This window comes from Salvelinus fontinalis, chromosome 25, assembly GCF_029448725.1.
Source record: "Salvelinus fontinalis isolate EN_2023a chromosome 25, ASM2944872v1, whole genome shotgun sequence".
NCBI lineage: Eukaryota > Metazoa > Chordata > Actinopteri > Salmoniformes > Salmonidae > Salvelinus > Salvelinus fontinalis.
The window spans coordinates 32,202,605-32,226,534 of NC_074689.1; the positions used below are offsets into that span (position 1 = coordinate 32,202,605).

Consider the following 23,930-nt stretch of genomic DNA (forward strand, 5'->3'; position numbering starts at 1 on the left):
AGCAGCAGAAAGGTATTAACCTGACACCAAAGGGCAGAGCAGCAGAAAGGTATTAACCTGACACCAAAGGGCAGAGCAGCAGAAAGGTATTAACCTGACACCAAAGGGCAGAGCAGCAGAAAGGTATTAACCTGACACCAAAGGGCAGAGCGGTGTGGATAGGCTACAACAGAGTTCATAATGATGCCTTGACATGTTGAAGTCTCCTAAAATAACCATCCTACCTACCTGGAGCCTGAATATAAGGGTATGTCTCAAATGACATCCCATTCCCTACTTTTGGACTCTGGGTTAAACTACTTGTAGTGTACTATATGGAGATTGGGGAATACGGTGTCATTTGAGTCACAGATAATGGCAGAGAGAAGGATTCTGGGATGAGAATTGAACTGAACTCAACTGTAATTAGAACTGAGAGTCATGTGATTGTCAATCACATCCAATCGGATGGACTTGCTGGCAGCATTACAGTGTTCTCATTGGTCCTCACAGTTAAATGGATCCAGTCATGTAGAAATGTCTCTCGAGACACATATTGATTATGATGACAAGGCAAGGCTCTGTTGAATCATTCTGGTAAATGTTGTCAAGGCCAGTGGTGGCAGTGTGTTGGTATATATGGAAAGGTTATCAAAGTAGATTATAATAATGTCAATATAGTTCACATCATTTGTATTGTTCATACAGGCTATGGAAAGTCATGCAGATTGTCTGAAAGATTTGAGATACTATTCTTTTCAGTGTTTATAAAACATTTATTCAAGACAAATGTGAGACTGTTGAGTACAAATGAGTTAATAAGGGATGAACAATAGACATTCCACACAGAGACTCCGAGAAGTCATAGATTCAGAGATTAAAGATTCTGTTTAGGAAAAGGTTCACAAAACTCCATCTAGACTTCCAATAGCATCAGACATAGACTAGACTTCCAGTAGCATCAGATATAGACTAGACTTCCAATAGCATCAGATATAGACTAGACTTCCAATAGCATCAGATATAGACTAGACTTCCAGTAGCATCAGATATAGACTAGACTTCCAGTAGCATCAGATATAGACTAGACTTCCAATAGCATCAGATATAGACTAACTTCCAATAGCATCAGATATAGACTAGACTTCCAATAGCATCAGATATAGACTAGACTTCTAGTAGCATCAGATATAGACTAACTTCCAATAGCATCAGATATAGACTAGACTTCCAATAGCATCAGATATAGACTAGACTTCCAGTAGCATCAGATATAGACTAGACTTCCAGTAGCATCAGATATAGACTAGACTTCCAATAGCATCAGATATAGACTAGACTTCCAATAGCATCAGATATAGACTAGACTTCCAGTAGCATCAGATATAGACTAGACTTCCAGTAGCATCAGATATAGACTAGACTTCCAATAGCATCAGATATAGACTAGACTTCCAATAGCATCAGATATAGACTAGACTTCCAATAGCATCAGATATAGACTAGACTTCCAGTAGCATCAGATATAGACTAGACTTCCAGTAGCATCAGATATAGACTAGACTTCCAATAGCATCAGATATAGACTAGACTTCCAATAGCATCAGATATAGACTAGACTTCCAATAGCATCAGATATAGACTAGACTTCCAATAGCATCAGATATAGACTAGACTTCCAATAGCATCAGATATAGACTAGACTTCCAATAGCATCAGATATAGACTAGACTTCCAATAGCATCAGATATAGACTAACTTCCAATAGCATCAGATATAGACTAGACTTCCAATAGCATCAGATATAGACTAGACTTCTAGTAGCATCAGATATAGACTAGAATTCCAATAGCATCAGATATAGACTAGACTTCCAATAGCATCAGATATAGACTAGACTTCCAATAGCATCAGATATAGACTAGACTTCCAATAGCATCAGATATAGACTAGACTTCCAATAGCATCAGATATAGACTAGACTTCCAATAGCATCAGATATAGACTAGACTTCCAATAGCATCAGATATAGACTAGACTTCCAATAGCATCAGATATAGACTAGACTTCCAATAGCATCAGATATAGACTAGACTTCCAGTAGCATCAGATATAGACTAGACTTCCAATAGCATCAGATATAGACTCATGTGTTGTGATGTTTGTGATTTGTTATTCCGTTGCTGTTCCTCTATTTGTTTGTCTTCACTTGCCTTTTAGACTCAAGGCTGCATGCTGGGGGAAAAAAACAAAAAAAAGAGTTGTGAATGGAATATAAAGAAATGGCAAGTCTACTAGAGTGGCCTGTCCTAAAACAGAGTAGCAGAGAGATTGAGGCTGCTAAACATTCACATTTTTCTGTTACTGTTACCTAGGGTGCCACACCATGGAGACTAGGAGAAATACACCTTAGATAGAAGTGTACTTGCTCTTTCGCTGTTTTGGGAAAGTCAATTTTTGTTGTGAACATTTTAATCATTGTCACAAATCTGCATTTATATAGAATATGGGGCCGAAGTGTGATGAGAGAATAAAACCACTGACAAAACAACCAAACTGAGCCACTAGTGGAGAGTACCTACAGCGTCCATACTACTCACAGTTCAAGTACACTTCCATTCAACATCATCAGTGCAGTAAATGTTGAGAGTGACAGTATAAATGTCAGACTCTAATGCGTGCCACATTGCGTGTAGCACAATGACATCTTCTGTGCTGTAAACTACCTCATATCATTATGTTGGAGAACAGGTTCAGGCTCCACTTTCAATTCAGAGATAACGATATAACCATGGCAACACAGATAGCATGTCAGCATACTGAGGTGGAATCTACACATTAGTGTCACTCAAAGCACGACTCCAAGGGTTGGAATTACTCATTGTCCCTTTGTGGGGGTGCTCTAAACATAGTGTCGCTGGACCAATGGTAATATTATGAATGGTTATGGGGATTGGGGGTCCCATAGGGTTGCCCATGTTAATACTTCAACACTTACTGGGGGGTCCCTGATTCTGTATTGGAACCCCTGATTCCAACCGCTCAGAACTGAAAAAAAACAACATTATTTGAAACAATGCCAGGTTACCCTAAGACCCCTAAATGTCACTGAGCATGGTCATCAATACGCCTCATGTCAAGGTTGGGCTTGTAGGAGAGAGAGACGTGCCGGGGCCGAGAGCGTGAAAACCTTCAAAACAGAGAGGAGAGAAATGTCAGCGGTGCAGAGCAGAGGCGTGACCTAACCTTGCCCCCAGCCATGTCTTGACGAGTCTTCAATGTGACTGAATCTTCAAAGGAAGCAGCGGAATGCAGGAGCGAAGTCTCCTTCCCTCTCATCTTTTCTCATCACACCATAGAATTCTCCTCTGAAAAGAGAGGACATTTGGGGGTTGTGAAAGGCATCCCTTTAGAACCGTTTTGACCACAGAAGCAGCACATCCATGTCAACGAGTCCATTGGCAACATACACAACAGACTATAACAAGCACAATCAATTTGAGTCAAATATACACAAATATAATAGCAGCCTAAGCACCACAAATACAATAAGGTACTCTGCATTACTAAAGCCTGGACATCATCATCAGGTATTAGCTGAGCTGATAGTTGAGGTCAGAGGTTGTGCTCTCTACTGTGTTAGGGCTGCAGCAAGCTAATTCAACCTCTGAAGGAACAAGGTGGGAATCACCCTCACAACACAAACCACCATTAGCATATGTGGCTCTCATATTTGTGCATCTCAACAACACTGCCACGTGCAGCTAGAAACCGGTAATTGCGGTGAGCATTCTGCTTTTCTATTATTGTACTGTTAATAGAGCGGTCTGCTTTGGCTGCCTTTACAGATGAATGTTTTGGCTGCCTTCACAGATGAATGCAGCGAGTGTCTGCAGAAAGCCTGATGGATGTACAAATTAACAGGCAGAGGACAGAGAGGAGAGTCGCAATCAAAAGCCTCCTCCGATATAATTACAACTCTTTATCCCTCCTCATCACACACAAAGGGTCCTCTCTCTCTCTTTTCCCTCTCTCTCTCTCTCTCTCTCTCTCTCTCTTTTCCCCCTCTCTCTCTCTCTCTCCCCCTCCCTCTCCCTCTGCAAAGATCACCCTTGGCAAGCTGGCATTAATTGCTCAGACAAAGGTGTAGTTTGCACAACAAGTGGCTGTACTCTCTATATAATCACTTGTGGAGGGGTTGGAGAAGCTGTTGAGTAACAAGGTGCTATTGTGCCTTTGATACAAGGGAGATAAATCACAGGACTTAGAACCTATGGCATTACTACACATAGCATTACTACACATAGCATTACTACACATAGCATTACTACACATAGCATTACTACACACAGGAGCACTGCACACAGGAGTACTGCACACAGGAGTACTGCACACAGGAGCACTGCACACAGGAGTACTGCACACAGGAGTACTGCACACAGGAGTACTGCACACAGGAGTACTGCACACAGGAGTACTGCACACAGGAGTACTGCACACAGGAGCACTGCACACAGGAGTACTGCACACAGGAGCACTGCACACAGGAGTACTGCACACAGGAGTACTGCACACAGGAGTACTGCACACAGGAGTACTGCACACAGGAGCACTGCACACAGGAGTACTGCACACAGGAGTACTGCACACAGGAGTTAATGGGAGTTAAGTTGCAAATTATACAATGGCGCTGTCTGGTGGACATATACTGAAACACAACGTGCATGTACCTCATGGATAGCATGGTCCAGCAACATATATAATACTGAAAATGGAGCAGGTGTGATGTGGTTTGAAATAAATTATACTACTTCCTTATTACTTCCATAAATATAAATAATTATTTAATGTTTTTTATTGTGCTACTTTGTATTAGAGAATGCATTAGAGAGTAGCAACTAAGAGAGACAGGGTTTTAAGGAAATTAAATATTTTGAAGCAACGTTCAATGGCCGACTGTTAATTCAACTGTCAAAATGGGTGATTTAGCAGGAACTCAAGATTAACCTACATACACACATGCATGCTACCCAGACTATTTGAATTGCCCCCACCCCCCTCTTCTACGCTGCTGCTACTCTCTGCTATTATCTATGCATAGTCACTTCAATAACTCTACCTACATGTACATATTATGTATCTGTATATATGCAGTGTGTATGTATGCATGTATATATGTATGTATAGTATTGTACTATTGGTAATTTCTCCCATGGAATAGCCTTCATTTCTCAGAACAAGAATAGACTGATGAGTTTCAGAGGAAAGTTCTTGGTTTCTGGCCATTTTGAGCCTGTGATCAAACCCACAAATGCTGATGCTCCAGATACTCAACTAGTCTAAAGGCCAGTTTTATTGCTTCTTTAATTAGCACAAAAGTTTTCAGCTGTAATAACATAATTGCAAAAGGGTTTTCTAATGATGAATTAGCCTTTTAAAATGATAAACTTGGATTAGCCAACACTATGTGCCATTGGAACACAGGAGTGATGGTTGCTGATAATGGGCCTCTGTACGCCTGTGTAGATATTCCATTAAATAATCTGCCGTTTCCAGCTACAGTAGTCATTTACAACATTAACAATGTGTACACTGTATTTAATTAATGGACAAAAAATGCTTTCTTTCAAAAACAAGGAAATTTCTAAGTGACCCAAAAATTTTGAACGGTAATGTATATGTACAGTACCAGTCAAAAGTTTGGACACACCTTCTCATTCAAGGGTTTTTACGTTTTTTAAAACTTTTTTTCTACATTGTAGGTTAATAGTGAAGACATCAAAACTACGAAATAACACATATGGGATCATGTAGTAACCAGAAAGTGTTAAACAAATTAAAATAGATTTTATATTTGAGATTCTTCAAAGTAGCCACCAGGACAATGACCCAAAGAGGGTGCTAGTGAAGACATCAAAACTAACATACGGAATCAAGTAGCAACCCAAAAACACTCTAATGAACTTATCCTCTGCAGTAGAGGTAACTCTGGGTCTTCCTTTCCTGTGGTGGTGCTCATGAGAGCCAGTTTCATCAAAGCGCTTGATAGTTTTTCGAATAGATTGACTGATGTCTTAAAGTAATGATGGACTGTCAATTCTCTTTGCTTATTTGAGCCGTTTGCCATAATATGGACTTGGTGTTTTACCAAATAGGGCTATCTTTTGTTTACCACCACAAACGCATTAAGAAGGAAAGAAATTCCACAAATTAACGAGGCACACCTGTTAATTGAAATGCATTCCAGGTGACAAAGGGTGGCTACATTGAAAAATCTCAAATATTAAATATATTTTGATTTAACACTTCTGGTTACAACATGATTCCATATGTGTTATTTCGTAGTATTGATGTCTTCACTATTATTCTACAATGTAGAAAATAGTAAAAATAAAGAAAAACCCTTGAATGAGTAGGTGTGTTTAAACTTTTGACTGGCACTGTACATATTACAACAATGATACATTACATATACTTTATTTTCATTGTTGGACATAAAATACATAAATCACCAGGAAATCAGCTAAAAGTGATTTTAATTTAGGAAATATGTTCCCAAGTATTCCCATGCATAATAGAGACGTGAATGTATACAAAGGTTTAAAATGATTATGTTTAAGTCAAATATTATATCTGTTTGGGCTTCTTGCCATCAATTTGCAGTCTACAAATTATTTGTAATTATGTTCCAGCCCACCATCTGCTCAAAAAAATAATTGTCCCGCGGTTGAATCTAGCTGATGATGCCTGCCCTACAGTATCAGTCTTGATGGAGGAGTGGGGCGGCAGCGGAGCCTAGTGGTTAGAGTGTTGGACTAGGAACCGAGAGATTGCAAGATCGAATCGCCGAGCTGACAAAGCACAAATCTGTTGTTCCGCCCCTGAACAAGGCAGTTAACCCACTGTTCCTAGGCCGTCATTGAAAATAAGAATTTGTTCTTAACTGATTTGCCTAGTTAAATAAAATAAAAAGCCTTGGTGCCAGTAAAACATCTGTAATATTTAGGATCATCCAAGTGCAGAAACAGAAAATGGATGACAGGGTTATTGCTCACACATCGATACTATCACATACACACAACAGACCGCAAGAAGACACATCTCAGAAGCATTTGTTATGCTAAACATGGGTAATGTTTATTTTTCACTAGTGAATCATCTTGAGGAGAAACGCTCACTTCCTTGGTGATGTTCAGCTTTTGGGATACCCCTCTGTAACCAAGCAGCAATCGGCAGTAGGCAAAAATCACTCCTAACCACTGATCCAGTACCAGATATATTGTCATCCCCCTAATGGTTTAGGTTAGGAGATGGGGTAGAGCATCTGGTCCCAGATCTGTGGTTAACGGTAACTTATACCTGGACCTAGGAAAACCAGGGAGGGTCATCCCAAAAGCGTTCCAGAGTTCTTCAGAGACAGAGAGCCTGAAGCCTGTTCAGTCAGGTAAAACGTTGCACAACACTGCTGATAGAAACATCATGTTTAAAGCTAAAACTATTTCCTGTTCTCATCTACATGACAGAGAATCAGATCTATTGGACACATTTTCTATCTGAATGTTGTGTAACATTGCAACCTCCTGAACAGGCCCCAGCTTTAGCCTGAAGATACTGACAGCTACCAAGGAAACCGTTACCGTGGAGCAGATTTCTCCTCAGACAAATGGACTTCAGAATGACATGATAATCACGAGAGAAAAAACTAACATGTGCATTAACTGGCATTCACCCAGCTCACTACATCATCCACCTCATCTTTTGGTACACAGAAAAAGATGCAGAAACAAAGGGGCAGGAATAAGGGGGGTCCATCTAATGATTGGCATGATTATGGCCGTTTCCTGTCGTTCCCCTCACCTGTCAATCAATCACAAGCTGAGTGTAGATTCAAGTAAAATATTTTGTTATACATGTAATATCTTTTCATCTCTTCTGAAGGCGCTAACGTTCATCGAGGGGAAGGGGAGAACACATTTTCTTCCCCCAATATTTTGGAGGCATAAAAAAAACGAAACAAAAAACTACAAGTCTGGTAAAATCCTCAGAAAAACTAACTACACTGGTTAGTCAGTTATTACAAACAGAAGTCCAGAAAGAGAGATATAAGTGAGATATAAGAGTTATTAGAGAGTAAAGGGTATTGGTAGAGGCTGCTTTAGGTGGACTGAAAGTGCTTAAAGAGAGAGTTTAAAGTGAGTAATGTTCTTTATTTTTGTTCAGAGACAGGAACACTAGGGTAGATTGATGCACCAGAGAACTGATACAGGTGAGTCCATCGTGGTGTTCACGTCGTGAGATATGGCCTCTTTGTTGTTGTAGTCTTCAGCAGAAAAGATGGCAGGACCCTTTCTTCTGCGTAGTTAGGCTAATTATTTAAGGTCCTACGTCGTTAGTGTTGTACCTCTAGCAAGGAGTTCTCTTTAAAGTTACTGTTGATTTCTATTCCGCTCCTGGGGAGAGGGAGAGAGGGGGGGGACAAAATTAGAGGATATGTAAGTGGGAGACAAAACAAATGGAATGCTGTTACAAAACATACTCAGGGTAATGTCTTTTTTTGATCTCTTGTTCTCTGTTCATGTGATGAAAGCTCTGTGATAGGATTTGGCCCTTGGATGTAAGCTAACGGAAGAAATGCGTGCTTCACTTCAAAATTAGCTTAATTCACACAGTGGTGTCTACTGAAGATTTCCACAGAGTTGAGTTTCTGCATGTGGAACTCAAAACCTACTTTATTTCATCCTTATTATCTCCAGCTGAAATACATCCCCATCTCTAACCCCTCCTCCCCTTACCCCCCCATTTCTAACCCCTCCTCCCCTTACCCCCCATTTCTAACCCCTCCTCCCCTCAACCCCTTAAACCCCCATCTCTACCCACTGAAATACACCCCCCATCTCTACCCACTCAACTCCTCAAACTCCCATCTCTACCCCCTCCTACCCTCAACCCCTCAAACCCCCATCTCTACCCCCTCCTCCCCTCAAACCCCCATTTCAAACCCCTCCTCCCCTACAGTGCATTCTGAAAGTATTCAGACCCCTAGACTTTTTCCGTATTTTGTTATGTTACAGCCGTATTCTAAAATGGATTAAATAGTTTTTTTCCCTCATCAATCTACACACAATTCCCCATGATGACAGGGCAAAAACAGGTTTAGAAATGTTAGCAAATGTATCTTAAAAAAATATATATACTGAAATATCAAATTTACATAAGAATTCAGACCCTTAACTCAGTACCTTGTTGAAGCCCCTTTAGCAGCAATTACAGTATTGAGTCTTCTTGGGTGTGACGCTACAGGCTTGGCACACCTGTATTTGAAGAGTTTCTCCCATTCTTCTCTGCAGATCCTCTCAAGCTGTCAGGTTGGATGGGGAGCGTCGCTGCACAGCTATTTTCAGGTCTCTCCAGAGATGTTCAATCGGGTTCAAGTTGTCCCGAAGCCACTCCTGCATTGTCTTGGCTGTGTGCTTAGGGTCGTTGTCCTGTTAGAAGGTGAACCTTCGCCCCAGTCTAAGGTCCTGAGGGCGCTGGAGCAGGTTTTCATCAAAGATCTCTCTGTACTGTGCTCTGTTCATCTTTCCCTCGGTCCTGACTAGTCTCCCAGTCCCTGACACTGAAAAACATCCCCACAGCATGATGCTGCCACCACCATGCTTCACCGTAGGGATGGTGCCAGGTTTCCTTCAGAAGTGACACTTGGCATTCAGGCCAAAGAGTTCAATCTTGGTTTCATCAGACCAGAGAATCTTGTTTCTCATGATCTGAGAGTCCATTAGGTGCCTGGCAAACTGCAAGCGTGCTGTCATGTGCCTTTTACTGAGGAGTGGCTCCCGTCTGGCCATTCTACCATAAATTGGTGGAGTGCTACAGAGATGGTTGTCCTTCTGGAAGGTTCTCCCATCTCCACAGAGGTTCTCTGGAGCTCTGTCAGAGTGACCATCGTATTTTTGATCACCTCCCGGAAGAATCTTTATGGTTCCAAACCTCTTCCATTTAAGAATGATGGAGGCCACAGTGTTCTTGGGGACTTTCAATACTGCAGACATTTTTTGGTACTCTTCTCCAGATCTGTGCCTCGACACAATCCTGTCTCAGAGCTCTACGGACAATTCCTTCAACCTCATGGCTTGGTTTTTTCTCTGACATTCACTGCCAAATGTGGAACCTCATATAGACAAGTTTACCACAGGTGGACTTCTATTAAGTTGTAGAAACATCTCAAGGATGATCAATGGAAACAGGATGCACCTGAAATCAATTTCGAGTCTCATAGCAAAGGGTCTGAATATTACTGTTTTTTATTTTTTATAAATTTGCAAAAATTCCAAAAAACAGTTTCCCCTTTGTTATTATGGGGTATTGTGTGTAGATTGACGAGGAACAAACATTAATTGAATCCATTTTAGAATAAGGCTGTAACGTAGCAAAAAAGTGAATGGATCTGAATACTTTCTGAATGCACTGTATGCCCCCTCATCCCCTCCAAACCCCAATTAATCCAATGCCCACCCTGACTATTTACATTGACCCCCCCTTTGTTTTTACACTGCTGCTCCTCGCTGTTTATTATCTATGCATAGTCACTTTACAAATAACCTCAACAAACCTGTACCCCCGCACATTCCCTCGGTACTGGTACCCCCGTATATAGCCTTGTTATTGTTATGTCATTTTTGTGTTACTTTTTGATTTTATCATTTTTTTTTAACTGTAGTTTATTTATTTTTTTACTCTATTTCTTGAACTGCATTGTTGGTTAAGGGTTTGTAAGTAAGCATTTCACGGTAAGGTCTACACCTGTTGGATTCGGCGCATGTGACAATTTTTTATTTATTTATCTCTGCCCCCTCCTCCCCATCTCCCCCTCCAATCTCCATCTCTGCCCCCTCCTCCCCCTCCAATTGCCATCTACATCTGTCCCCCCCTCCAATTCCCATCTCCATCTCAGCCCCCTCCTCCTCCCCTCCAATCTCCATCTCTGCCCCCCTTCCAATCCCCATCTCTGCCCCCGCTTCCCCCTTCCAATCTCCATCTCTGCCCCTCTTCCAATCTCCATCTCTGCCCCTCTTCCAATCCCCATCTCTGCCCCTCCAATCTCCATCTCTGCCCCTCTTCCAATCTCCATCTCTGCCCCTCTTCCAATCTCCATCTCTGCCCCTCTTCCAATCTCCATCTCTGCCCCTCTTCCAATCTCCATCTCTGCCCCTCCAATCTCCATCTCTGCCCCCCTTCCAATCCCCATCTCTGCCCCCGCTTCCCCCTTCCAATCTCCATCTCTGCCCCCGCTTCCCCCTTCCAATCTCCATCTCTGCCCCCCTTCCAATCCCCATCTCTGCCCCCGCTTCCCCCTTCCAATCTCCATCTCTGCCCCCCTTCCAATCCCCATCTCTGCCCCCGCTTCCCCCTTCCAATCTCCATCTCTGCCCCTCTTCCAATCTCCATCTCTGCCCCTCTTCCAATCTCCATCTCTGCCCCTCTTCCAATCTCCATCTCCTCCCCTCCAATCCCCATCTCTGCCCCTCCAATCTCCATCTCTGCCCCTCCAATCTCCATCTCTGCCCCTCCAATCTCCATCTCTGCCCCTCCAATCCCCATCTCTGCCCCTCCAATCCCCATCTCTGCCCCTCCAATCTCCATCTCTGCCCCCTCCTCCCCCTCCAATTGCCATCTACATCTGTCCCCCCCTCCAATTCCCATCTCCATCTCAGCCCCCTCCTCCTCCCCTCCAATCTCCATCTCTGCCCCTCTTCCAATCTCCATCTCTGCCCCTCCAATCTCCATCTCTGCCCCTCCAATCCCCATCTCTGCCCCTCCAATCTCCATCTCTGCCCCTCTTCCAATCCCCATCTCTGCCCCTCCAATCCCCATCTCTGCCCCTCCAATCTCCATCTCTGCCCCTCTTCCAATCTCCATCTCTGCCCCTCCAATCCCCATCTCTGCCCCTCCAATCTCCATCTCTGCCCCTCTTCCAATCCCCATCTCTGCCCCTCCAATCCCCATCTCTGCCCCTCCAATCTCCATCTCTGCCCCTCTTCCAATCTCCATCTCTGCCCCTCTTCCAATCTCCATCTCTGCCCCTCTTCCAATCTCCATCTCTGCCCCTCTTCCAATCTCCATCTCTGCCCCTCTTCCAATCCCCATCTCTGCCCCTCCAATCTCCATCTCTGCCCCTCTTCCAATCTCCATCTCTGCCCCTCTTCCAATCTCCATCTCTGCCCCTCCAATCTCCATCTCTGCCCCTCTTCCAATCCCCATCTCTGCCCCCGCTTCCCCCTTCCAATCTCCATCTCTGCCCCTCTTCCAATCCCCATCTCTGCCCCTCCAATCCCCATCTCTGCCCCCGCTTCCCCCTTCCAATCTCCATCTCTGCCCCTCTTCCAATCTCCATCTCTGCCCCTCTTCCAATCTCCATCTCTGCCCCTCCAATCTCCATCTCTGCCCCTCCAATCTCCATCTCTGCCCCTCCAATCTCCATCTCTGCCCCTCCAATCTCCATCTCTGCCCCTCCAATCTCCATCTCTGCCCCTCCAATCTCCATCTCTGCCCCTCCAATCCCCATCTCTGCCCCCGCTTCCCCCTTCCAATCTCCATCTCTGCCCCCGCTTCCCCCTTCCAATCTCCATCTCTGCCCCCTCCTCCCCCCTTCCAATCTCCATCTCTACCCCCTCCCTTCCCTCCAATCCCCATCTCTAACCCCCCCTCCAATCCCCATCCTTGACTCCTCCTCCCCCCTTCCAATCTCCATCTCCACACACTCCAATCCCCAACTCCACCCCTCCTCCACCCCGTCCAATCCCCAACTACACACCCTCCTCCAATCCCCATCTCCACCCCCCACTCCAATCCCCATCTCCACCCCCTCCTCCAATCCACACCCCCACCCCTCCTCCAATCCCCACCCCCTCCTCCAATCCCCATCTCCACCCCCTCCTCCCCCTTCAATCCCCATCTCTACACCCTCCTCCCCCTCCAATCCCCATCCCCTCCCTCGCTACCCCCCTCCAATCTCCATCTGTACCAGATCCTCCCCCTCCAATCTCCATCTGTACCCCTCCCCCCTTCCTCCCCTCCAATCCCCATCTCTACCCCCTCCACCCCCATCTGTACCCCTCCCCCCTTCCTCCCCTCCCCTCCAATCCCCATCTCTACCCCCTCCACCCCCCTTCTCTCCATCCAGCAGAATGTCTGTCTGGTTGTAGTCATTTTTATGAGCAGGCAGGAAGGCTAATAAATCATGGCACAGTTAATCACTATGATGGAGGGGGAGATGGAGGAAAGAGATGAGGAGAGAGAGAGGGATAGAGAGAGAGGGAGTAGGAGAGAGAGGGATAGATAGAGAGTAAGATAAATAGAGATAGAGATAGAAAGAGAGAGGGATATATATATATATATATATATATACACACACACAGTTGAAGTCAGAAGTTTACATACACCTTAGCCAAATACATTTAAACTCAGTTTTTCACATTTCTTGACATTTAATCCCAGTAAAAATTCCCTGTCTTGGGTCAGTTAGGATCCTCACTTTATTTTAAGAATGTGAAATGTCAGAATAATAGTAGAGAGAATTATTTATTTCAGCTTTTATTTCATTCATCTCATTCCCAGCGGGTCAGAAGTTTACATACTAATTGAGTGTATTTGGTAGCATTGCCTTTAAATTGTTTAACTTGGGTCAAACGTTTCAGGTAGCCTTCCACAAGCTTCCCACAATAAGTTGGGCGAATTTTGGCCCATTCCTCCTGACAGAGATGGTGTAACTGAGTCAGGTGTGTAGGCCTCATTGGTCGCACATGCTTTTTCAGTTTTGCCCACAAATGTTCAATGGGATTGAGGTCAGGGCTTTGTGATGACCACTCCAATACCTTGACTTTGTTGTCCTTAGGCCATTTTGCTGCAACTTTGGAAATATGTTTGGGGTCATTGTCCATTTGGAAGACCCATTTGTGACCAAGCTTTAACTTCCTGACTGATGTCTTGAGCTGTTGCTTCAATATCTCCACATCATTTTCCTACCTCCATCTATTTTGTGAAGTGCATCAGTCCCTCCTGCAGCAAAGCACCCCCACAATATGATGCTGCCACCCCCGTGCTTCATGGTTGGGATGGTGTTCTTCAGCTTGCAAGCCTCCACCTTTTTCCTCCAAACATAACAATTGTCATTATTTTGGTTTCATCAGACCAGAGGACATTTCTCCAAAAAGTACAATCTTTGTCCCCATGTGCAGTTGCAAACCGTAGTCTGGAATTTTTATGGCGGTTTTGGAGCAGTGGCTTCTTCCTTGCTGAGCGGCCTTTCAGGTTATGTTGATATAGGACTCGTTTTACTGTGGACATAGATACTTTTATACCTGTTTCCTCCAGCATCTTCAGAAGGTCCTTTGCTGCTGCTCTAGGATTGATTTGTACTTTTCGCACCAACATACGTTCATCTCTAGGAGATGAACGTATCTTCCTGAGCGGTATGACGGCTGCGTGGTCCCATGGTGTTTATACTTGCTACTATTGTTTGTACAGATGAACATGGTACCTTCAGGTATTTGGAAATTGCTCCCAAGGATGAACCAGACTTGTGGAGGTCTTCAATAATTTTTCTGAGGTCTTGGCTGATTTCTTTTGATTTTCCCATGATGTCAAGCAAAGAGGCACTGAGTTTGAAGGTAGGTCTTGAAATACATCCACAGGTACACCTCCAATTGACTCAAATTATGTCAATTAGCCTATCAGAAGCTTATAAAGCCATTACATAATTTTCTGGAATTTTCCAAGCTGTTTAGAAGGCACAGTCAACTTAGTGTATGTAAACTTCTGACCCTCTGGAATTGTGACACAGTGAATTATAAGTGAAATAATCTATCCGTAAAAAATTGTTGGAAATATTACTTGTGTCATGCACAAAGTAGATGTCCTAACTGACTTGCCAAAACTATAGTTTATTAACAAGAAATTTGTGGAGTGGTTGAAAAACGAGTTAATGACTCCAACCTAAGTGTATGTAAACTTCCGACTTCAACGGTGTGTGTGTGTATATATATATAAAAATATATAAGAGAGCGAGAGAGAAAGAAAGAGAGAAGGAGAGAAAGAAACAGACAGAGAGAAAAGAGTGAGAGCGAGAGGGAGAGAGCGAGAGAGCGTGAGAGAGAGTGAGAGAGAGCGAGAGAGAGTGAGAGAGAGCGAGAGAGAGCGAGAGAGAGCGAGAGAGCGAGAGAGCGAGAGAGAGAAGGAGAGAAAGAAACAGACAGAGAGAAAAGAGTGAGAGCGAGAGGGAGAGAGGGAGAGAGCGAGAGAGCGTGAGAGAGAGAGCGAGAGAGCGTGAGAGAGAGTGAAGGAGAGAGAGAAGGAGAGAGCGAGAGCGCGAGAGAGAGAGAGCGCGAGAGAGAGAGAGCGCGAGAGAGCAAGAGAGAGAGTAGGAGAGAGAAAGAAAGAGCGCGAGAGAGCGAAAGGAGGACTGGATGGTTGTGCTCTATTGACTCCTTAAAACCATGAGAAAAGCAGGTCTGTCAGTTTACTCCCCAACCGTTCATTTATTGACATACACAAATACAGGCCTGGCTGCACAGTGCATTCTAATACTCTCACACACACAACACACAAATCACTTCCAAAATTTGCTGTCAAGCAAAGTTTGTACACAAAGTTGTGCTTATCCAAGCTATAAAAACACAGTAAACTCAAAACAATGTACGGACATGACAAACTTCAGGGCTTTATATAGACTAACTCTCCCATTTCCTAGGTAAAACAGTGGTCCCTTTGAAGGGTGGAAGGTGTCAGTGTCAGTGGACACAGCAAGGGAAAGCCCCAGTGAGACCTGGGCCTCCAGAGTAACTCTATCCCCAGTAGGGATACTCTGTCTGGTGCTGGGGCTGAAGCCTGACCTGGCCTGGGTAGCTGGGGAAACAAAGGCCTCCTCAGTGTGTCTGTGCCCACAGAGACCATCCTTTATTCAGTCACCTGAGGCTACCACATCCACCCACGCACATCCACCCACCCACCTACTGAAGGGTTTATTATGACGTGTATTATTTGTTATTATTTCTCTATTTTCTTTCTCTCTGCATTGCTGGGAAGGGCCAGTAGGTAAGCATGTCATTGTTAGTCTACACCTGTTGTTTACGAAGCATGTGACAAATAAACATTGATTTGCCTGCCATATTGCCGCATTGACACACACATCCCACATGACCCTGACAAACACACCTCTGCAAATATTACAATCCACTTATCTACACTGAACAAAAATATAAACACAACATGTAAAGTGTTGATCCCATGCTTCATGAGCTGAAATTAAAGATCCCAGAAATGTTCCATCTGCACAAAATGCTTATTTCTCTCAAATTCGTTTACATCCCTGTTAGTAAGCATTTCTCCTTTGCCAAGATAATCCATCCACCTGACAGGTGTGGCATATCAAGAAGCTGATTCAACAGCATGATCATTACACAGTTGCACCTTGTGCTGTGGACAATAAAAAGGCCACTCTAAAATGAGCAGTTTTTCACACAACGCCAGTTTTGAGGGAGCATGCAATTGGCATGCTGACTGCAGGAATGTCCACCAGTGTTGTTGCCAAAGAATCTCATTTTAGAGAATTTGACAATACATCCAACCGGCCTCACAACAGCAGACCACGTGTAACCACGCCAGCCCAGGACCTCCACTTCCAGCTTCTTCACCTGGATCGTCTGAGACCAGCCACCCTGACAGCTGATGAAACTGAGGAGTATTTCTGTCTGTAGTAAAGCCCTTTTGTGGGGAAAAACTAATTCTGATTGGCTGGGCCTGGCTCCCAAGTGTGTGGGCCTATGCCTTCCCAGGCCCACCCATGGCTAAGTCCCCTTCCCATGTGAAATCCATAGATTAGGGACAATTTTTTGTTCAGTATCGGTCTATATCCTCAATCCTGTATACAACCTCAGTCTCCACAGTTAGCTTCTGCTTAGCATCAACCCTCTGTCTGGGACAACATACTGCAGACCGCTCCACCTGACAGTCCTCAGAGAGAAGAGAGGCCTAACAATGGAGGTCAATTAACCTTGTCAGGCTGGGGAGGGTGAGGGAGGGACGAGGATGGGTTCTGTCAGGTCCTGGGCAGTCATGTAGAGGGGTCAGGGCTACAAAAGCAGTGCCAGCCGCTTGCCCCACGCTAGGCTACACAACGCTACCTTGGCTTCAGTCAAAACACATTTCCTACTGACAGGTTGTTTTCAGTGCTCCTGAAAACATGGACTTGAAATATTTATGAGAGTGTTACCCGGTAAATATTAACAAGGTCAGGAACCAAGAGTCAGTACACCAGCATCAATATAGAGGGAGGGAGCCAGAGAGGGAAAAGGACAGAGGGAAGGAGAGATAGACAGATGGGGGAGAGAGAGGGAGAAGGAGAGCAAGGGGGAGGGAAATGAAGAGACAGACAGAAAGTAGGAAGAAGAAAATTAAAAGGTTGTGAGTGTGGGGGGGTGGGGTTCTTAACGGTCCAATCCTGCCATTTTTATCTCAATATCAAATCATTTCTGGGTAACAATGAAGTACCTTAATGTGATTGTTTTCAAAAATATCTTCTTTGCAAGGAGCAATTTCTAAAGCAAGAATTTTGCTAGGACTGTCTGGAAGCTGTCTGAGTGGGGAGGGGATTTTTTAAAACTAGCTGTTATTGGAAGAGAGGTTTGGAACTCCTTATTGGTCTATTAACTAATATACCACCTGGTGATATCACCAGGCAGGCCAAAACTCCATCCCACCAAAACAGGCTGAAATGTCAGGTGGTCTTTTCAAATCGCACTTACACTAAAAGGGCATTATCATAATTTTCCCAATTTCACAGTAGTATTCCAACCTCAGTGTAGAAATATACATAACATATAGGGAAATCACATTTTGACTCCACTGGGCCTTTAATATAATAAGATTAGCATATGTATTTTTAATGAAGAACGTGTGCAGTGTTGCCTTAAAATAAACGGTTTTAATATGTTTCCTAGATTTCCTAGCTGGTCCTATAACAATAACTAGCTTGATGCCTATTTCACACATGTACAAGTGTGTATTATAATCATGTGTGAATTGGAATTGTCTCAGTTCTCTGCCTTCAATATGTTGTATGCATATTATTGCTCAAAGTGTGTCTGTTTGCGCAAGTAAGAACCAGTGAATAATGTAATTGTTTCCCAAAACATTGTGGAATTACTCAAATATAAACCATTGAACCATGTTAAAACAGAAGCCATAGAAACCCAGTAAAATACATGAGGAATATAGAGTGGGGCTGTACAGCTAATGAAGCAAGAGGAGCCCGTCTCTGCCAGAGGCCTGGTGTTCAAAGGTAGATCAGAACCACTTCTGCCTTTGTCTGAGAGGAGGTATGTGAGGAATGCGGACAGTTTCAGAAAACCCCTGCGTGTCCCACTCTCCAGTTCCGTGGGTGAATCATCACTCTCATAGAAGCACACAGTCACACAAGATGGCTGCCAAATCAGATAGGGTTTCCTGGTTGGACCAATGCAGAGATGGTCAGGCCTGAGGGACAAGCTGCTAATTCAACACATCAACCTACCTCACCGTCTTGGAGTAATAACACTTAGAACCCACCGCCTTGGAGTAATGACACTTAGAACCCACCGCCTTGGAGTAATGACACTTAGAACCCACCGCCTTGGAGTAATGACACTTAGAACCCACCGCCTTGAGTAATAACACTTAGAACCCACCGCCTTGAGTAATAACACTTAGAACCCACCGCCTTGGAGTAATGACACTTAGAACCCGCCGCCTTGGAGTAATGACACTTAGAACCCGCCGCCTTGGAGTAATGACGCTGGTAAACCCACCGCCTTGGACTAATGTAATGACGCTGGTAGAACCCACCGCCTTGGACTAATGTAATGACGCTGGTAGAACCCACCGCCTTGGACTAATGTAATGACGCTGGTAGAACCCACCACCTTGGACTAATGACACTGGTAGAACCCACCACCTTGGACTAATGACACTGGTAGAACCCACCACCTCGGACTAATGACACTGGTAGAACCCACCACCTTGGACTAATAACACTTAGAACCGACCACCTTGGACTAATGACACTGGTAGAACCCACCACCTTGGACTAATGACACTGGTAGAACCCACCACCTTGGACTAATGACACTGGTAGAAATTGATTATTCGAGTAGACAAGAAGCCTAGGAACTAAGAGAGCCCAGATGATGACCTCTGTTAGACACTGACCAGTATTACACTGTGTGACTGAGTGACCATCTCACACATATACACACTCTGCTGCCAGCTGATACAATAGGGCTGTGTGTGTGTGTGTGTGTGTGTGTTTGGTTTTACTATCCTTGTGGGGACCAGAAGTCCTCACAAGGATCGTAAAACAAGGAAAATTCAGACAAGTGCGGCCACCTCGCCGGTCCCCACAAGGAAAAGGCTGTGTGTGTCAGTCAGCAGCATGATTCTCTCACCCTCCGCAGGGCCTCTTCTTCCTCCTGGCGCTTCTCGTAATGTGCAAAGTCATCAAAGATTGAGGTGGTATGCTTGAAAGTGGCAATCATTTTAAGCACTTGCTTGGCCTTTTCCAGAGGCACCTCCTGAGTGTCCCTGGAGTTGGTGACGGGCTTGTTGTCATTGTTCTCCAGTCTGATGTGCCTCAGCTGGCTGTTGGGCACGTCCTTCACAAACGCCCACTTCACCTCAAACTTGCCCTTCCACTTGTCCTGAGACCAGACGCCTGCGTAGGCGTTGTAATCCACGGGCGAGCGCATCTCTGCCACGCCGCAGAAATGACCGCTGCCGTTGACACTGAATAACAGGTAGAGGGGCCCCTTGGCCCCCAGCGAACGGTAGGCGCCGTCCAGGCGCTTGTTGCCGTGCTCGGTGCTGCACCAGATGGAGTACTTGATGGAGCGGTGGATGTCGTCCTCAGAGTAGCTCTTTATGATGAACACACGGCCGTTCTTCAGGTTCCAGTCAAAGTCTTTGGGGTTGTAGTTGTTGAGGGCCCGCAGTTTCTCTAACACGGGGTGCACCTCCCCGGAGCTGGGAGAGGCACTGATGGGGACCCCACCAACACCCATCCCAAAGCCTTCCGCCCCTCCTTGGTTGAAGGTGCCCCTGTTCCGGGGTGCCACCCAGCGGTTCTGGGGTGGGGGTTGGGGATGTTGGTGTTGATGCATAGGTTGAGGGGGGCCAGGCTGGGAGAAGTTCTGGTGGGGGTGTTGGTGGTGGTGAGGGGGGCCTGGGGGCATCTGCTGGGGGTGTTGGGGAGACTGGAGGGACTGCAGCTGAAAGGGTTGGTGGTGCTGCTGGTGCTGATGTTGGTGCTGGTGTTGGTGCTGGTGTTGGTGGGGCAGAGGGCTCTGCAGCAGGGGCTGGGGCTGGCCCATCAGGGTCTGCTGCACCATGGTCTGAGGTTGCATCATGGCCTGAGCTAAGGGGGGCTTGTTGAGGGAGCCCTTATCGTCCCAGGTGCCAATGTTCATGTTGTGCTTGATGGGCGGCGGGGGAATGGCAGGGGCCCCCATCCCCATGTTGGCTTTGGGCTTGACCTTGGGCTGGGGCTTGGCCGGCTTCCTGGCGATGGCCGCCCAGGACGTGGGTTTGGGGGCAGAGGAACTAACCAATGGAGGCATGTTATTGGCCGCCATGCTACTCATGCCCAACGTGCCCCCAAGGGGCGAGCCGACAGTCTTGGTGATGGCGGCGCCCATGTCCAGTTTTAACCCAGTCATGCCCTGCTCGATGCTGCTCAGCACCGGGACCTTACTGAGCTGGGCGTCACTGCTGAAGCCCGCCTGTCCGTCAGCTATAGCTCTCCCCAGGGAACTAGGGGTGTAACCATAACTATTACTATAGGCATTGCTCTGTGTGGACTGGCCCTGAGAGACACTGGTGCCCCAGGTGGAATAGTCTGCGTTTCCAGGGAAGAAGTTGAAGCCGTGCTGGCTGAGGAAGGGAGGGGTATTGCCCAGGGCGCCCGGCTGGCTGAACACCCCGTCGGGGATAAAGTGGTGCTCGCCGTTGCTCATCTGTCCATAGGTGGTCAGGTAGGGCATGGGGGGATCCCCCGCAGTGGACCAGGGGGCCTCCCCCAGGGAGTAAGGGAAGCCGATGGAGGGAGCATAGTAGCTGGGTATGTAGGGGTCGGACATTGGTGGGTAGCTGTTATTCTGTAGATGGGGAGAACAGCGGTCAGTTAATGGATGACCTTAGTGATAGAAGCTAAGACTAACCTAATCTTGCCCATCTCTGCTCAAAAGCGTAACTAAGAAATAAATCAGCGTTTCTTCAAAGGAGCAAGACTGGCTTTCAGAGGAAGAAATGGATGCTAGTTCTATAAAATATCAGTTTCCCTTAGCAAGAAGTGAAGACAGCAACATTGTTCAAATAATCTGGCAGTTGTTGTTTTTGTCTGAGTTTGTATAGATTCATTTCATAAGTAAATTGGCATGGCCAATGATGGGTTGGTTCTTGGCTACATTTCACTAGAGTTCTTTAAGACGAAGTAAGCTCGTCACCCACGCAGAAGATGAACACCACCCAGAGTCTTTTTAATCAACAATCATTTCACTCACAGCTCTTTTTTTTTTACTTTTCCATTTAAAAAATAAGCGTTAATTATCTATCAATGGCTTCTTAATTACATAGACTTACTATACAGTGTTTTCATTCAGAGGTAATACTTTATACACCGGCCATTTTCAATAGGCAAGCAGCAGTCCGCATCCAGATACAGAACAGGATCCACACAAAATAATAATTAAAAAATAACATTAAAATAATTTCAGGGTAACAAGTAAGTACCTTCCTATAATATATTTCTATTAAAATGGGCAAAAATTGCTAATTTAGCAAAAACCAATTTCTCATGCAAGAATTTTGCTTCGACTCTCTGGGAGGGGAAAACTAGCTGTTGTTGGCAGAGAGGTTTGAAGCTCTCTTTGTTCACATGGATCGCGAGATGGGTGATTGTTACTATGCCGATAAATGACACCTTTGCCACCTAGGAAATGTGTGTGACCGGACCTTCTCAAATAGTTGAGTACCCCTGCTATACACCCTCATATGAAGCCTGAGCCTGTATCACTAGCAGACACAATTATGAGGGTCCATACAGATCAAAATGCTAATCCTCTGTATGCTATGAAATGTCAAGCTGCATGGCTGAATGGCTTGGCTAGAATTGGAATTCACACACACCTGATTTGTCTGGCTGCTTAGGTAAGGTTCAAAGTCTTCATCGTTTACTCCATCCTTCTGATGCATTGATCCGTTTTGTACTGGAGAGGGAAAATGTTTTTCTTAGGTTATTCTTTAGATGTGATAGAACCATAAAGGTCCCTCAGCTAAATTAAACTATTGTGTTTTAACAGATCTACAAACCAATAATTAACACTTGACAAACTACTCATAAACCCCATTACATTCCCATTAAGTAGTTGGGGTATGACAACATAGATGGTAACATCACCCAAGAATATGACAAGAACAGTGGTGTATGGTTATAGGGCTAAGTGAGTTAGTTTACCTACTTTTGGCTGATGACACCAGGTCACCAGGTCAAAAAAAGGTGGTTGAAGAGTGATCAGAGCAGTTATTTAATTACACTCTTGAGTTAGTACAGCAGTTAGTTTGACTGTCATCAAACTCCACAACAACCATGCCATCGTAGAAGAATAAGGTGACAAACATACCTTTATTTCCTTGTCCTTTGGGTCTCTGACATCAGAATGGATGAGTGCAAACGTGATAGGGAAGAGAGATTTATCAGATTGTGCATGTGCCCATTAGGGAAATGTTTGATAGGAAGAAGAGTGATGGTAGCAAACATGCGAGGTGAGCTAGGCCTAGGCTCCTGAAATACATGCAATGATTCCATAACAGTGGCTGTATATTACTACATATTCAAGCGCATTCAGTCCTAGCCTATCGATCCAAGGCTTCCTTTGGGTTCTTTTCAAACGCACCTAACATCCAGTAAACGTGCCGCATAGACAAGTACAAAATACAGCAACCGGCTCAAGCTGGAGTTTGTAGCAGCCGGTACGCTACTTCAAGGTTCGGCCTACATAGCAGCTAGCTATCATATATCAAATACTTTTGTCTGTGTTATTTAGCATGCCCACCGCTCTGAATGATAGCAGCTGGCGAAAGTGTTGACAAAGTTCATATTGCAACGACACACGTCACGACAGTGGGTTGTCCAAAAATACGCACCTGATCGACGGTGGTTCCAGACATCCTCCAGGAGCCGAAACTGAATGCGGTTTGTGACTGTCCACGGTTTCTCCTGCTTCTGCACTCCGGTATTTTTTCTCGGCTCGTCTCGGGTTATCCAATCTCTCTGTGTATGTAGAGGCGGTGTTTTTCTCCAGTCGTCAGATCGCTACAATCTTTTCTCGAGCGCAGAGGATTGCGTCTTTATATATGTCAATGATGTTAGCCTATATGTTTCCAATCTAATTGACGTTCGGCTACAATATATCACTCACTCGGAAACTGCCTAATGCCAGATTGGAATACACTATTCCACAACGGCGGATGTGCTATTACTCTCGCTTCCGTTCTATTGCTCCATGACCTTCCGCCTGTGACGTTCTGTGTCATGTTACAGACTCAGTCATATTTCACATGACATGTCTCAGAAGATTTCCTCTTTATTCTAGCCTACACAACAGACTTTTGTTTCCCTTGTTGAAATAAACGTGTTCCCTGTTTTGTGACAAACTGTGTGACTTCAGGCAGATCTGTCTCTGTCTGTTCAATAAATTTGAATATGTCTCTCTCCAGATCTATGCCTTGTTTAAAGATTACCGTCATTGGACGTTTTTATTGCATATGACATTCATGAAAGGCTTCATTGAATCATTTGCCTACCAGCACATACAGGTCTCCTCGTGGACTTGGATGGCATCCTGTAGATACCATTCTACATTTAGATG

At 44.9% G+C, this 23,930-nt stretch overlaps 1 protein-coding gene across 1 annotated transcript; it reads right to left on the reverse strand.

The window, feature by feature from the left end:
* Nucleotides 1-5,314: 5,314 nt before the first annotated feature.
* On the reverse strand, nucleotides 5,315-23,669 carry LOC129823138 (YTH domain-containing family protein 3-like). The gene is made up of 5 exons (XM_055881911.1): nucleotides 23,206-23,669; nucleotides 22,683-22,707; nucleotides 22,189-22,268; nucleotides 19,455-21,158; nucleotides 5,315-8,429 (listed from the first exon to the last, which is right to left on the reverse strand). The coding sequence occupies exons 1-5, from the start codon at nucleotides 23,227-23,229 to the stop codon at nucleotides 8,406-8,408; spliced, it is 1,857 nt and encodes a 618-aa protein (XP_055737886.1). The 5' UTR covers nucleotides 23,230-23,669; the 3' UTR covers nucleotides 5,315-8,405.
* Between the last annotated feature and the right edge of the window lie 261 nt (nucleotides 23,670-23,930).